General features: G+C 44.3%; 2 protein-coding genes across 2 annotated transcripts; both read right to left on the bottom strand.

The window, feature by feature from the left end:
* Window positions 1-645: 645 nt before the first annotated feature.
* Window positions 646-6,420, bottom strand: tbx19 (T-box transcription factor 19). The gene is made up of 8 exons (XM_045700392.2): window positions 6,152-6,420; window positions 4,465-4,729; window positions 2,464-2,598; window positions 2,089-2,150; window positions 1,479-1,537; window positions 1,212-1,376; window positions 915-1,047; window positions 646-811 (listed from the first exon to the last, which is right to left on the bottom strand). The coding sequence occupies exons 1-8, from the start codon at window positions 6,379-6,381 to the stop codon at window positions 646-648; spliced, it is 1,215 nt and encodes a 404-aa protein (XP_045556348.2). The 5' UTR covers window positions 6,382-6,420.
* Window positions 6,421-8,575: 2,155 nt separating this feature from the next.
* On the bottom strand, window positions 8,576-14,513 carry LOC106575771 (vesicle transport protein SFT2B). Its single transcript, XM_014152449.3, has 8 exons — window positions 14,286-14,513; window positions 13,966-14,055; window positions 13,583-13,668; window positions 13,270-13,351; window positions 12,959-12,994; window positions 12,743-12,801; window positions 12,171-12,200; window positions 8,576-11,743 (listed from the first exon to the last, which is right to left on the bottom strand). The coding sequence occupies exons 1-8, from the start codon at window positions 14,346-14,348 to the stop codon at window positions 11,704-11,706; spliced, it is 486 nt and encodes a 161-aa protein (XP_014007924.1). The 5' UTR covers window positions 14,349-14,513; the 3' UTR covers window positions 8,576-11,703.
* Between the last annotated feature and the right edge of the window lie 2,463 nt (window positions 14,514-16,976).

Below are 16,976 nucleotides of genomic sequence, written 5' to 3'. Positions count from 1 at the left end.
GAACAGAAATCCCATGCAGCCTTGTTTCTAAGTCAGAACAGTGGAATGTGAGATGTGATCTACACCTCCATTATGATGATAGAAACTTTTTGGTTAAATGGTTTTCAATGTGAACGTCATTATTTCTATACAGCCTACACTTTCTCCCTCTGAACCTCTAACGCGAGTGGGACAGTGTGGCTTCGTGACAATGATCGCAAGAGCAGCTGCTCACCGATTTGACAGCTCCAACGCAGTTCCACCTCCAGCAACGCCAAAACATCCGCAGGTGTCTGCTATCGCCGGTTAACGCTTGATCTGATTGAGTCTAGGCCTTGGTTTTTTTGAGGTGCACACACACTAACACATTTGTATGGCATCACATGCACACACACACGTTGGTCGCCTTCCCCTGCTCAGACGTTGCATTCATCAACCAGTGGTTCAGTGCTACGTCATCGACTGTGTTGTCGGGCATCAGATTACTATGAAATATGATGTGGTTAGCTGATACTGAAAATACCTTTCCAGAAGATGTAACATCTGTCAACGCCTGGGCAGAGGAACGCCTATTATCTAAGATGTGTTCATTAAAGGGCTTCCCGAGCCGGGTCCCAGGGCAGTACTGATCATGCCCGTGTGGGCATCGACCAATCACATAGTTTGTTAGAAGGAATGGGTGGAGACAGGTGGCCAACCGGGCCCGCCCAGCCGGATGTGATTGGGTGGCTGTGGGTGGCTCTCGCTGTTGATTGGTCCGTGAAGCTGGGCGCAGGGAGAAGAGGCAGGACTCCCGTCTGTACGCCCAACCGTCCACAAACAAGGGTACTGACTGAGGACACACACCTTGCTTTATAAACAAAAACTCTGTAGATTCTAAAGAGCTATATCATGTCTTATTCTACTTATTCTATATCTATGTTTTCGTGTCGTACCTGCTGCTATTGGTGGACGGGGGTGAGGAGGGTGTGGTCACGGGTAGGGCTGAGGAGGAGGGGCCGGGGGAGGAGACACTGGACCAGCCATCAGGACCCCCAGACAACACCTGTAGCCCCTCAGACAGAGAGACTGGAGGGGGGGTTAGAGATGAGGGTGACGAGGAGAACGAGACAGAGGAGCGGAGAATGAGAGGGACAAGGGAAGAGGTCAGGCTGGTGTGATAGCTTCATTTTTAAACTGAAGTTAAAAAAGGATTTGGAAGAGAGAGCTGGCGAGATGGCGGTGTGTCTCACCAGAAGTGTGCGTGCGGTGCGGCAGGTAGGGGGTGGGGTAGGGAGCTGGCCTGGGGGGGTAGTGCTTGTACCCATGAGGGGGGGCGAGAGGCAGACCCCCACTATAGGGGAAGCTAGGACCCCCACCAGAACACAGCGAGTCTGGGTTAGACAGAAACCAACCACCTATGGGAAGAGGAAACACACACGCTTTAAAAGTTTATTATTGTTATTTAGTAGATTCAAATAATTCAATTTGAATCAAATTATTCCTAAAGGCCCACTCACAGTGTTGAATTCCCATATGGCTATCAAATGGGGACTCCAATGGACTGTTCGGGTGGTTCCTGCAAAGAGAATAATTCAATGATAACCTATATGAGTTCACTCTGTGAACTGGTGCGATTCAAAGAAGCAAGAGATACAGCATTACAGTGACTAGTGTGAGACCTGTGCTAACCATGTTAATTGTGTTAGCAAATATGTGTAAACAGCTAAGGTAGTGTGTGTGTGTGTGTGTGTGTGTGTGTGTGTGTGTGTGTGTGTGTGTGTGTGTGTGTGTGTGTGTGTGTGTGTGTGTGTGTGTGTGTGTGTGTGTGTGTGTGTGTGTGTGTGTGTGTGTGTGTGTGTGTGTGTGTGTGTGTGTGTGTGTGTGTGCACGCGCGTGATAGGAGCTCCAGTTTCTCTCACACACTTCACACTGCCTCTTCAACAAGCCTCACATAGAGATGGTGAACTAGGCTTTAAACAGCTAATAACGACCCGCTAATCGCTTACCGTTTCAGGAGCTAACGCTAGCCCTCAGTGATATCATAATGGGACAAGCTAATGCTAACATGCAGTAATATCATAGCGATATCCTGGTGGGAGACCCTAGCAGGTACAGATGAGGCCTTACCTCTCTTTGGCATCCAGGAAAGCTTTAGCGAAGGGGTTGTATTTGATCTTCAGAGCGGTGATCTTCAGAGGGAAATAAACAATGTTACTGACTGTAACATACAGAAATTTTTAGGAGCTCTGGCTTAATCAAGAAGTTTAATCGTGAACTCTGGATGATGACGCTGATTCAATGACAGTTGATATTACGTACCAGTAGCGACTCAATCTTTCAAGTAGACAGTGTTTGTTTGTGTGTGTATGTGTGTGAATGCGCTTGCTTGTGTGCGTGTGTGTGCGTGTGCGTGTGCGTGTGCGTGTGCGTGTGCGTGTGCGTGTGCGTGTGTGTGTGTGTGTGTGTGTGTGTGTGTGTGTGTGTGTGTGTGAGACCAGTCACCTCTTCATTCTGGTAGGCAGTGACAGCGATGAACTGTGTGTCGCTGAAAGAGACGTTAGTGACCATTCGGTGGCTTCCGCCCACTCTCACAATGTGGAGCTGAGGTTCATACTTATGGAGAGAGTTCAACATGATCTGGAGGGAGAGAGGGATGGGGGAAGAGAGGAGAGGAGAGGAGAGGAGAGGAGAGGAGAGGAGAGGAGAGGAGAGGAGAGGAGAGGAGAGGAGAGGAGGAGGGAGAGGAGAGGAGAGGAGAGGAGAGGAGAGGAGAGGAGAGGAGAGGAGAGGAGAGAAATAGAGCGAGAAGGGGGGATGAAAGAAGAGAATGGAGAGGGAGAGAAAGAGAAAGAAAGAGAGTAGGTACAACTCATAAACCTGGGCAGGCCTACATTATGACAGTTACAATATTATTTCAGTACTGTCCGTTCTAGCACAAAATCTAGTCTCTCGTTCTCTCTCTATCTCTCTCTCAATCCCTCACTCCACCAATTAACCAATTACAGCCCTCAGAGAGAGGACAAAACAAACTGTTTTTTATTCTAATTGGGAGCTTAGCTTCACCTTTCACACCAACCAGCTGCCCAGGGCTCTCTCTCTCTCTCTCTCTCTCTGTCTGTCTCTCTTTCTCTCTCGCTGTCTGTGTGTCTCTCTTTCTCTCTCTCTCTCTCTGTCTCTCTGTCTGTGTCTCTCTCTATTTCTCTGTCTGTCTGTCTGTCTGTCTGTCTGTCTGTCTGTCTGTCTGTCTGTCTGTCTGTCTGTCTGTCTGTCTGTCTGTCTGTCTGTCTGTCTGTCTGTCTGTCTGTCTGTCTGTCTGTCTGTCTGTCTGTCTGTCTGTCTGTCTGTCTGTCTGTCTGTCTGTCTGTTTGTCTGTCTGTGTGTGTGTGTGTGTGTTGTTTTTGTTTGCGAGTGCATGTGTGTGTACTCACTCTAGTTGGAGTGTGTGTGGGCTTTTTAAATATGCTGTTTTTGCCTCCATCTCTCTATAAAACATCTGAAGGACTGATGGAAAATCAATTTTGCATAGTAAAAAAAACACAGGTAATTACCATAATGTACAACTAACCACTGCAATTATTTAATTATGCCTCGACTCTTCTTTACCGGACCCAATGCCAACACCACATTACCTGCCAGTCAGAGGTGTGTGTGTGTGTGTGTGTGTGTGTGTGTGTGTGTGTGTGTGTGTGTGTGTGTGTGTGTGTGTGTGTGTGTGTGTGTGTGTGGTGTGTGTGTGTGTGTGTGTGTGTGTGTGTGTGTGTGTGTGTGTGTGTGTGTGTGTGTGTGTGTGTGGCATCCGTGTCTGTGTTTGTTTGTTTGGGTTATGGGTTCATGTAAATACCATGAAAAAAATTGGCAGATCACAGCAGTAAGTGTGTGCGTGTGCATGCACGTATGTGTGTGGCCCCTGGAGGGCCTCCTGGAGTGGGCAGCTCTCAGCAGGAAGTGCATTAAACCTCCGAGAGCCAATTAAGAGCTGTTTATCTGGTTCCCGTGGAGACAGGGGCCATGGAGTGAAGTGGGCAAGGAGAGGGGCCCTAAGCAGGGCACTAATTGTATAAGTGCACACTTGATGTTTCGCTTTTCAGGGGAACAAACAGAGATTAGAGGAAAGACAAGGATTATGAAAAGATCCATGACAGAAGGGCCCCTCCACTGCAGATATAGAGCTGCATTTACACAGGCAGCCACATTCTGAAATGTTTCCCAATTGTTGGCAAAAGAGCTGATCTGATTGGACAAAAGACCAATTATAAAAAAATATCAGAATTGGACTGCCTGTGTAAATGTAGTCTAGCTGGCCTTTAATTCACCCGCTGCATACAAGGAAGACCACCTGAGAAAGGAAAATTGGAGAGTGGTTAGCAGTCTACTGCTAGAGGAGGAAGGACGGGGAACATTATGTTTCTGTCTATTTATATATTTTATTTTAGTAGAACTGTAGATAAAGCTAGAGACTATGGACGGACTGTGTCTGTGTGTGTGTGTGTGTGTGTGCTCTACCTGTCCACCTCCGTTGAGCTTGTTGGTGAGTTTGACCTTGCTGAAGGAGACAGGTGCCTTCATCCAGTGGGCTCCGAAGTTGGGTGAGTCGGGATGGATGTACACACAACCATTACCGACAGGCTCCGGTTTACCGGCTGTAACCCACTCCCCGTTAACGTACTTCCAGCGGTGGCTGTCAGCTGGCTGGAAGTCCAGCAGGAAGGAGTACATGGCGTTGGGGTCCAGACCCGATACACTCACTTTCAGCACCGGAAACATCCGCCTGGAACACACAAATTAATACACATACACAGGCACGCAGTATGCACACACACACACACACACACACACACACACACACACACACACACACACACACACACACACACACACACACACACACACACACACACACACACACACACACACACACACACACACTCCAACTCTAAACTCGCTGTTTCAGACTTTTTTTTACTTTTTTTCTGACTCATTTTACTTTTATTAAATTATTTTTTGTTTTCCCCCAATAAAAACGTTCTGAAGTGGCCAACGTGTAAATGGACAGACACCCACCAGGTGAGCTGACCTGCCACTACAGCGCGCGGTGGACCGGTCAAGCCGCCCCTCAGAGCATGGGAGGGTCGGCACAAAAGTGGCCATGCGCCAGAAAAATCTATGAAACCGTCCGATACACTACGGGCAATACTAAGTATAGAATGCAGATTTTTTTTAACTAATATATTTTCTTAATTTAAGAATGTGGCGATAAATATAGCCAGTAATAACCAGCTTGTCGAGGTTTGCAGTCGGATTTTTGGAACAGTGTTCCAAACTAATGTATTGTAGACGAATCAAATAGACTATTAACATATCAAATGTTAATTAATGACATGAAAAAAATGTTCTGCCTATTCCTAAATAACTAATATTATTCAATAGCACTTGGTCTTAATTACAGATAGGCCTATGTAATTAATCGTTTTCGTTTGGATCTAATTCTTATGAAATCGTAATGATTATATAGGAATAGAGCAATAGCTAGGCCTATATACATTTCACACAAAGCTGAAGTTGAAAAAAGGGCTGAATTAAAAGATTCGATCAAGATGCGTTTTGGCAGAAGTGCGTAATTGAAAATGGAATTATCAATTGAAATCGAATGGTCTCTTAATTGGGTAATTGATTCAAAGCCCTCTAATATAACATACGTGTTAGAAGTTTTAGAATGATATGTGTGACAGAGAAATATAGGTTTTAATATAGGTTTGAATTATGCTGCATGCGTTCATAAAATGAATTTAGCAATGGGTGGAAACATATAATGGGTGATCAAATGACCAAACACCTGAAACTTGCATTTGGTATTGTCTGTATGTTTGTCTGCGAATCTCCTCTCCTCAATAAATGTCCTCTTGCGGTTGAGGATCAATAAAATATTTTTGACTATTCAAAAATTCTCGTCTATCTCACTATCTGGGGCTCCCGAGTGGCGCAGCGGTCTAAGGCGCAGAATTTCAGTGCTGGAGGCTTCACTACAGACACCCCAGTTCGAATCCAGTCCGTGATTAGGAGTCCCATAGGGCGGCGCACAATTGGCCCAGCGTTGTCCGGGTTTGGTGTAGGCCGTCATTGTAAATAAGAATTCTTCACTCACTTGCCTAGTTAAATAAAGGTAAAAAAATTATAATTAGCTCGAGCTCACCTGCCGCTCTTGGTGACTATCATCTCATTGGTGACTTCCTTAAACTTCCGCCACAGTTCCGCTTCCTCGAGCGTCACCTTCAGCTGCTTCTCGGTGGGGTCTCCCTTCTCGCGCCCCGCTTGCAACTCGCTCTCCACCACGCTTAGCAGTCGCGAGATACAGCACTGGCTGGCAGGACCAGGGCAGGGGGTACCCACAGCCCTGCCCTCAGCTAAACCCTCAACCTTCATTTGGGGACCTCAACAAGGTTAAAGGCTACCTCTCAAATAAGACTGATGTTTTCTCTAAGGAAAGTTTAAAGTTAGTTAAAACAAATATCTTACTCGCAAATAGAGTGAGCAGGTAATGAGGAAAAAAACGTAGTTAGAATCGGTTAAATTGAAACAAAACAAATGAATTCCCATGTGGGGGTTTTAGCCATGAGGATTAGAAACTGCAGTTGAAAATCAATGCGACACTGGTGCAGAGCACAAGACAGGTTCGGCCGGACGGTCATGTGATCAACTGTCACTAATTTACCATTTATAGAGCGTCATTTGTCAGACGGAGAGAGGAAGAGCGAGAGAGAGGAAGAGGGAGTGAGAGAGAGGAAAAGAGAGTTTTTTGATGAGCTAGCCTAGACTTTAAAGGGTCAATCTGCAGTTGCTAAATCTAATTGTGGACTTATAAATGAATGTTACATACCCCATTGATTCTTGAAGAACATAACGTGTAAATGCCTTATAAGCTTAGTTCAACTGGTAAAACCTCAACATAACCCAAACTTTAAGCTTGTAAACATTGTAAATGTAAACAAACACTGTAGCCTATAGCCTGAAAGCATGCTTACAACTACAATTTGTATATATTGGATGATCAGTCCTTGCATCCATAGCTTCGTCTATGAATTTGAGCGTGGTTACATTTCCCAGGCACATCCCTCAGCTTTTTACCAAAACAGAGGCAGTGTTGAATGGATTCCAGATGGTACAAAAACAATCGTGATTTAAAAAGTGTTTATTCCAAACCTGGGTTTGTTATTGTTTCAACTAGGCTAAGGATAGCCCCTTTAAGTCTTCAGGCCATAATACCAGTCTCTCTCTCTCTCAACTTGCATTGAAATACCACACGCCTATTTGACCACTTTTGTCAGCATGATGACTTTTCAGGCGCACACTTTCAGCACCATGGATAGCGAAGGACCATGCCGGAGGGGGTCAGAAGACAAGTTGACTGGCTTTTCCGTTCGGAATGATCACAATTCCACAAAAAGACAAACGTCGCTGTCGTGGGCCTATAGCCTTATTATATAAATCATTATCCGTGACTACGGTTAATGGTCTAACTACCGGCGCTCCTGGCAAGGAGTGGAATTAGATGCTTTTAGCGCACGGACTGAACAAGCCTCCCTCTCTTCCAAAACGACAGAAAAGCTTCTGAAGAAAATTAAATATAGCCTAGGTATTTTCATACGGCTATTTTTTCGGATAATAATTCAAGTTCCTGCTCTTAAGCATATACAATGGAAACTATGTTGTTAAAGTTTGAACGACTGAAAACGTAAAATGCTTCCCAGAACATTTCCCTCTACTCTTGGTCTGACGACCTACTTGGCTCAGAGACCAGTCCATGTGGACTACACTAATGTAGCCTAGTGTGTGTTGTCTAAACAAATCTACAGTTTGGGACTATACGGTTGTATCTGCATTTATTTAACATGTAGTTATTGACACAGGCTTCTTCAGTTCAATGGTCTCTACATATACAGTAGTCTAAATACCTCAATGACATGTTCAGTTCAATGGTCTCTACATATACAGTAGTCTAAATACCTCATGACATGTTCAGTTCAAAATAATACTATTTATTTCTGACACCATTCCAACCAATGAGGGTTCAGAACTTTAAAGCCAATTATCTCAGAATCATATTTTTCAGGTAGAACCAAGCTCTCGAACTGCTGTCGATTCAACTAATTTGTGCACAGTGGAAGCTCCGTGCCCCACCCGAGGAGGGAAGAACAAGAGCACACGGAACGGTCAGTGTCCAGAAGGGCTCCTATAGCGACACCCGATCCCCGCGAGCTGGCGGTGTGACCGAACGGCCTTGTGAGCTCGCAGCTGCAGCGGTGTGTGTGTTTGGAGAAAGTTTTTTTTTAATCAGCGGCGGGCGGCGAGCGGAGATTAGGGGCTTTACTGATTTAAAACGCATAAAGGAGCGTCGTTAACTGAGCGCGAGGCAAATATCAAAAGGTGGGAAGCAAAGCACAGGTAAACGCACCAAATCATAATCCCACGATACACACCTTAGACCTTTTGTACAAGGAATGCGTTTGTGTGTGTGGCTGTGACCCCAGTGAGACCCCATCAGAAAATACAAAGCCAAGGAAGGCAAAACAGGTGGTACAACTCGCTCACTCTTGCACATTAAAAACACTCCACAATATAGTTTGAAAATGTTTATTTCTGTTGTAAAATGGTGTCACACAAACAGGACAAGAACACATGAAACATGATTCATAGTCATACATTATTAGCCTACAACATCGCTAAATGATCGTTACCCTGTAAAACATTAGTGTTGAATGGATTCCAGATGGTACAAAAACAATCGTGATTTAAAAAGTAGTTATTCCAAACCTGTAACTACCTGCGCTCATATTAGACAAGTAGACTAACCATAGTCCTAAAACAATGTATCCTGAATATAGAACATATGTTATTCTATAAAACAAGTGTTTAATAGCATCATACATGTTCTTCTGCAGATGAAACAACCATCTATAGGGAGGGTTTTATGAAACAGAGGCCACTCAGGGGAGTTACAGTAGTACAGTATATATATAAAAAAGCTGTGATTCCCTGGTTTAAATCATGTGAAGTAAGGCATTTCTTTTTTGCAAGTTAACATAAGTCACACAGCCCCAGTGAGAGGGTTTTTTAATGGTCGTGACTAGGGCATGCTGAAGCCAGAATGTATATTTTAATTCTGCCCAGAAAACAGCTATAGTACTAACCATGAAAGAGTTAAAACAGCAGTTAAAGAGAAGTGTTTACAAGAAACATTATTGAAATAAAATAACCAAGTCCCCCAGAAATGATAAAAACACAGAAATGTAAACCAAAATACCTGTGAAAAAAAATAACCTAAATTGTCTATAGTACTACTAATTAACCATGCAACTGTGAAAACAGCAGTTAGATATGTTTACCCGGAAACAGAGTTGAAATAAAAATAACTAAAACAAAAACAGACGTTTTAAATAAAAGGTGAAAGATTCAGGAGCACTTGAAGCAGTTCTTCCCTTCTTTTTTTCAGCATGTACAGTTGAAGTCGGAAGTTTACATACACTTTAGCCAAATCCATTTCAACTCAGTTTTGATCAATTCCTGACATTTAATCCTAGTAAAAATTCCATGTCTCAGGTCAGTTAGGATCACCACTTTATTTTAATAATATGAAATGTCAGAATAATAGTGGAGAGAATGATTTATTTCAGCTTTTATTTCTTTCATCATATTCCCAGTGGGTCAGAAGTTTACATACCAAATACTAATTGAGTGTAGCATTGCCTTTAAATTGTTTAACTTGGGTCAAACGTTTTGGGTAGCCTTCCACAAGCTTCCCACAATAAGTTGGGTGAATTTTGGCCCATTCCTCCTGACAGAGCTGGTGTAACTGAGTCAGGTTTGTAGGCCTCCTTGCTCAAACATGCTTTTTCAGTTCTGCCCAAAAATGTTCTATGGGATTGAGGTCAGGGCTTTGTGATGGCCACTCCAATACCTTGATTTTGTTGTCCTTAAGCCATAATGCCACAACTTTGGAAGTATGCTTGAGGTCATTGTCCATTTGCAACCAAGCTTTAACTTCCTGACAGATGTCTTGAGATGTTGCTTCAATATATCCACATAATTTTCCTCCCTGATGACACCATCTATTTTGGGAAGTGCACCAGTCCCTCCTGCAGCAAAGCACCCCCACAACATGAGGCTGCCACCCCCGTGATTCACGTTTGGGATGGTGTCCTTTGGCTTGCAAGCCTCCCATTTTTTCCTTCAAACTCAACAATGGTCATTATGGCCAAACAGTTCTATTTTTGTTTCATCAGACCAGAGGACATTTGTCCAAGAAGTACAGTCTTTGTCCCCATGTGCAGTTGCAAACTGTAGTCTGGCTTTTTTATGCGGTTTTGGAGCAGTGCCTTCTTCCTTGCTGAGGGCCTTTCAGGTTATGTCGATATAGGACTCGTTTTGCTGTGGATATAGATACTTGTGTACCTGTTTACTCTAGCATCTTCACAAGGTCCTTTGCTGTTGTTCTGGGATTGATTTGCACTTTTCACACCAAAGTACATTAATCTCTAGGAGACAGAACGCATCTCCTTCCTGAGCGGTATGACGGCCCACTTGGTCCCATGGTGTTTATACTTGCGTACTATTGTTTGTACAGATGAACGTGGTACCTTCAGGCGTTTGGAAATTGCTCCCAAGGATGAACCAGACTTGTGGAGATCTACAATGTATTTTCTGAGGTCTTGGCTGATTTCTTTTGATTTTCCCATGACGTCAAGCAAAGAGGCACTGAGTTTGAAGGTAGGCCTTGAAATACATCCACAGGTACACCTCCAATTGACTCAAATGATGTCAATTAGCCTATCAGAAGTTTCTAAAGCCATGACATCATTTTCTGGAATTTTCCAAGCTGTTTAAAGGCACAGTCAACTTAGTGTATGTAAACTTCTGACCCACTGGAATTGTGATACAGTGAATTAATTATAAGTTAACTAATCTGTCTGTAAACAATTGTTGGAAAAATGACTCGTGTCATGGACAAAGTAGATGTTCTTACTGACTTGCTCAAATTATAGTTTGTTAACAAGAAATTTGTGGAGAGGTTGAAAAATGAGTTTTAATGACTCCAACCTAAGTGTATGTAAACTTCCCACTTCAACTGTATATCTATCCAGCTAGAAGAACGTTTAACAGCAGGACCTTAGAGTCAGACTCCTGGTAAGTGCACTTGGGATGAGGTGCAAAAGGTCATCTGACTGTACAGATTTCCAGACCTGAGCAGGTGAAATGATCAGTAGTCAACTGTACATTGTGAACACATGTAAATAAACCCCTACAGCACAAATAACTAGTGAAGACACACCATGTTGGCACCTAAACATAGATCTGAATAGTTTTGGTCTGGTTTGATTTACAGTTAGAGAAATGACAGAGGTGGTGCATTGACCCTCCACCTACAGTAAATTAAGAGGAGCTGGACTCACCATGTAGAAAAACACACAAAATGCACATATACACCGACCTTAAAAGGGACACTGACACCACACACACCCACAGAGAAGATAAGGCATCCCTCACAAACAGATTCCTCTACACAACATCATACCTCAGTTACACTTCTACTCTGGAAAGCATTCGCTGACGAGTGTTTACTCAGTGGGCACCAGTCCAGCACACCTGTGTGGAGTCTGTGTGTTTGCCAGAGAGTTGAGGGCTTTAGCCAACCCCCAAACACACACATCATAACCCCTCAGAGGGAGAGAGAAAGGGAGGTTTGTAGCCTCACTTCAGACAGACAGAGAAGGCCTTTATCACGGCATCCCTGTGAACAAACAAACAATAATAATTAGTAAAAGAATAAACACTCCAAAGTCAAGTTTCAAAAACTTCAAAAGCCTTTGCTTTAGGACTGAACTATCACTGAATGGGAAGGGAAGATGTAATACTGTGAATAGGACTTAAGGCTACGGACAGAGGTGGACCGGCAGTTAAGGCTACGGACAGAGGTGGACCGGCAGTTAAGGCTACGGACAGAGGTGGACCGGCAGTTAAGGCTACGGACAGAGGTGGACCGGCAGTTAAGGCTACGGACAGAGGTGGACCGGCAGTTAAGGCTACGGACAGAGGTGGACCGGCAGTTAAGGCTACGGACAGAGGTGGACCGGCAGTTAAGGCTACGGACAGAGGTGGACCGGCAGTTAAGGCTACGGACAGAGGTGGACCGGCAGTTACTGTAAACCAACACTCACCTTGCGAATGGAATGTAGGACAGGCCATACCTGAAACACAGAAGTATAGCATAAGTCAGCGTCATACATCACACACAGCAAAGGGCTGTAAAAGGTCTTTATCTGAAATGTGTCAGTGGCAGAGAGTCTGTGAAAACAGAGTTTATGCATGAGTGTTTGTTGTGTTACAGTGTAAGTTATTTTAATAGTGTTTATGTATGTCTGTAAACTAATTGCACATCTGTGTGTACCCCTGTGTGTGTGTATGTGGGCAAGAGAGAGAGAGAGAGAGTGTGTGTGTATGCATCTCCTGTCTTTGTGAAGGAGGTGCTTGAGAGAACAAAGATAGCTGCATTAGTCGTGTGTGATTAGCCAGGCTAAAAGCTATGGCCATAATTACTCTGTTTTCAGTTACAAATAAGGACCTGGCATTGAGCTGCCTGCCAAAAAGCCCTCAGCACAGAACAACTCTGTGTGTGTGTGTGTGCGTGTGTGTCACTAAGACTGCAGACTGTAGGGATGTAATACCACACAAACACACACTAAAGGAAGGAGATTACTCAAGCACGTATGTGTGTGTGTGCGCCACTCACCAAGCGAAGGCCAGAAACTGTAGAATACAGAAGAGTAAGGCTAGACCATTATTCTTCCACTGTAGAGAGAGAGAGAAGCACTCAGGACTCAGATATACTTTGAGGTAGAACAATGTAAGACAAAGTTTTAATGAGTAACATACTAGCTAAAAAGGCCTGCAGGTATTTGATAACACAACAGGTGCAGGATATGTATCATGTGTCTGTTCTACTCACCCAGAAAGCAGAACACATAGTTAGCACCAGACAGGTCTGTCAGGAGAGAGACAATCAGCATGTAATTAATGAACAGAAAAACTGTGTTTTTTTGGTTTTACTATCCTTGTTGGGACCAGAAGTCCTAGGGATAGTTTGTTGGTCCCCACAAGAAAAAGAGCTATTTTAGGCTTAGGGGTTACAATTAGGGTGAGAATTAGGAGTTAGGGTTATGGAAAATAGCATTTTGAAAGGGAATACGTGTTTTGGTCCCCACAAGGATAGTAAAACAAACGTGTGTGTGTGTGTGTGTGTGTGTTGTGTGGTCTCACCAGCATGATAGCTGTGGCCAGCGCTCTTTCTTTGGCACACATCCTCTTCAGCTGATTAAGGGGTCCCATCAGGAACATAGTGCTGAGAATACACACATTATTTTACTAAACTTACTTTATTGTAGTAATGTTCAAATGCACTACACATTTGATTGCTGTATCATGTGCACCTTAGGTGTTAAACTGGACAAGGACAATGTCAGCTTTGATCTGGGGAGGGTCCCAGGGATACAATAAAATAGGCCTAACTGTTTTGTAAATTCCCACATAAGCCACACATACACCCACTCACACTCAACAACGCTCTACTCACCTGCACAGAGAGGCAACATTGCCGAATGTGTACAGCACGGCAAACAGAATCAGACCAACCCTTGGAATCCACAGCAAGCATGTCCCCTGCCACCAGGTGAGAGGATGAACAATTTAGCGTCGGCCCCTATTTTACTGTAGACACTATCAATTGGTCCCAAATGACTCCTATTCTACTGTAGACACGATCAACTTGCCCTTAGTGTCTAGACCTCTATGCACAGATTTTAATTTCTCCGAGATCAACCCCTCCATACTTTCTGGAATAAATACATATCTGTGTGTACTGGCTTACTGAGAGAGGTTTGGGAATCACAACTGAGTGACACACGTCATTGACAGTCAGCGCAATGCTGAAATGATGGGAGAGAGATGACGACTCACCAGAATGGAACACAAGACCCCGAGCACGAAACACGCGATAAAGCCCTTCATGCGCGTGCCCCAGCCCAGGGTGGAGGCTTGGTTCGCCGCCTGTTTCAACACCGGACCATTTAGAAACAACATAGCTAGAAAACATCATCATTGACCTAGCTAGACAAGTGTTTCTAGCTAACGTTACTATGTTATGCTAAGCAACTATACTCGTAACGTAGATAAAGCATGCTTAGCGATAAATCCAAACTTAACTAGATATTATTTAGGGTAAAACAACATATTAGCTAACTACATACAGTAGCTAGCTAGCTAGAAAACGTACCTACTTGCAATATGTCGCCGTCATCATTGTTATCTTGGCCACTCAAAACTTTCTTTAGTTTGTCCATTAAAGTTGACACGGATAGAATGTAGCTACTAGTTCTAGAACTTTCCCGTGGCTTCGATTGGCTTAGTTTTTAACAAGGCCAAATATCGATTTTGTCGAGGTACTTTTGCTGTTCGAAGTGCAACAGGTGGATTGCGGTAACTTCCGCCAGTGTGTAACCACGGAGACGAGGCGGGCTGGGGCTAACTGCAGTACCACAATCACAAAAGGGGGCAGCAGAGCCTTATATTTGTGGTGGAAACCTTCACAGGAGTACACAGTAATAAAGATGATACAACTTAGTATACATTTTACAATTAGAACAACCAAGTATTTTATTCAATGACTAGGGGAAAACAAAGACGTGGATGGGATACAATGTAAATAATGTAAATGCCCTTATTTGACTAAACAAACAAAATCTTGAAATAAAACACGTTGAATCGATTCTTATAAGTAAAACACCTTGGGAAAAACATCCATACATTTCACTCATACACTATCACACAAACAATTTTAAAAGATACTGGATTATTGGGATTTTGGGGAATACAGAGGTCGCTCTCTCAGCACAGCACTCTAGATTCAGAGATTTAAGGGATAAGTTCTGTCCTTATCTAAGCAGTTCTGCACGGATCATTACAACGCTAGGCAGTTCTGAGTGTTTTTCTGCAATTCTTCACCGGCTCTCGTCAGTTCTGGGTAAATCGCCCCGGTTCGTTGTAGTTCTGTCTAGGCAGTTCTTTCCAGCTACATGCAGTTGTGAGAGGTTGGGTCCAGTTCTAGGCTGTTATAGGCAGTTCTGTCCAGTTCTAGGCTGTTCTACGTGGTTCTCAGGGTACTTTGACCTGAGTGGAGCTCCAGGAGTGTGGTTCTGGTAAGAGCACCACCTGCACACATCACGCCTACTTCCTCCACAGCCACTCCTATATACACTTCAGGGAGAGAGAAAGAGTGTGTGTGAGAGAGAGAGAGAGAAACAGTGTGTGTGAGAGAGAGAAACAGTGTGTGTGTGGGTGTGTGTGTTTTCAAGCTGCTCTTACTTGGCAGTGGAAGATATGAGAGCAGTGCAGCTCCCTGATTCCACTCCCTCCTCTGTGCAGGTCATCATGGCAGATGAGGCACACACGATCGGCGTCGCTCTGCAACACAAACACACAGATTTACTTTTAACAAAGTGTTAATTGAACAGAATGAGACTAAAGTAGTGTTCTCAGAAAGACTCCCACCTGGCCATCACACACACACAGCAAGCTCCCCGGAGACATGACGTTCTGCCTGCGGAACCACGTTTGCATTTGAATCTGGAATGGTGGATGGAATGATGGAGGATCGTCGCTCCGTATTGGCTGGTATCGGGCAGCCAGGATCATCAGTGGATGAGATGCATTGCCGGGAGTTTGGCCTGGCGGGAGACGTGGCCCTAGTAGTGGTGTGGAGACGAGACAACTGCATCATCGCTGTGAGTTGAGCCTGAGAGAGAAACACACACACACAGAGATAGAGAGAAAAAAAAAAGTGCACGAGAGAGAGAGGAGGAAAGAAAAGCAGACAGAGATGAAGGGGGGAGTGGGGGGGGGGGGGGGGGGTTGAGTGACAGGTAATTCAGTAAATGAATCTGAATTCCCAACACAAGGAACTCAAGTAAACATACACACACCACACACACCCTGGTGTGTAAATGACATATGCTCCTGCTCTGTAGCCTATTATAATCCCATTAGTCCTTGTCCCCTGGCTGTAGCTAAGGCACAACAAAGCAATGTAACAACTTTTATTTCTCTGGCTGACAGTCACTGCCTTTTTGTTCTGACTTCCATCAAATCTCTCTAGCTGCTGTTTGCAGAACATTTGGTGCTGTCTGATAGGGATATAAAAGGGCCTGTCTCCAAGAGGCTGCTGTTTGCAGAACATTTGGTGCTGTCTGATAGGGATATAAAAGGGCCTGTCTCCAAGAGGCTGCTGTTTCCAGAACATTTGGTGCTGTCTGATAGGGATATAAAAGGGCCTGTCTCCAAGAGGCTGCTGTTTCCAGAACATTTGGTGCTGTCTGATAGGGATATAAAAGGGCCTGTCTCCAAGAGGCCAGTTAGACATTTCCTCAGCTTCTGTGCTGGGTGGTGTCTCCCTGTTGCAACTTGTAATTAACCGGTAAGATTTTTGATTGACTTTACCCTACGACTGCTCTCCTGTTTGTTCTCCTGGAAATTCCTAGAACACTGTGCTTAAGAAAGAAGAAACAGCTATCTACCTGTACTTTGGGGTTCAGGCTAGGAGCTAAAGAGCCCTGTGGTAGGTCGGTGTGTGGTGTGGTAGGGGATCCTAGCGGAGAGACTGACTTATCTTGAGTGTCAGAGGTCAAACCCAGCAGCCCTAGCTCTGACCCTCCCCCTGAAAACTCACTCCTACTGGTCTGTGTATACAACTCCCAAAGACAAAGCAGATTCCTCTACAACAGCATCTCACATGTACACAGACTCACTAGACAGGGTAGTGATTGCCGCCGGTCTGCCCGTGGTGGAGCTTGTCGTTCGAAGCTGTTCTTCATCTCCTCTATCACTGCCTCTCTTTTCTCCACCTCTTTATCCTTGTCCTCCTGTTTTCTTGTAGTGGCCCATCCATGTGGCAAAGATGTTATCATCATCATCAT

This window comes from Salmo salar, chromosome 17 (assembly GCF_965601325.2).
Source record: "Salmo salar chromosome 17, fSalSal1, whole genome shotgun sequence".
NCBI lineage: Eukaryota > Metazoa > Chordata > Actinopteri > Salmoniformes > Salmonidae > Salmo > Salmo salar.
This window is presented reverse-complemented; position numbering and strand designations above follow the sequence as displayed.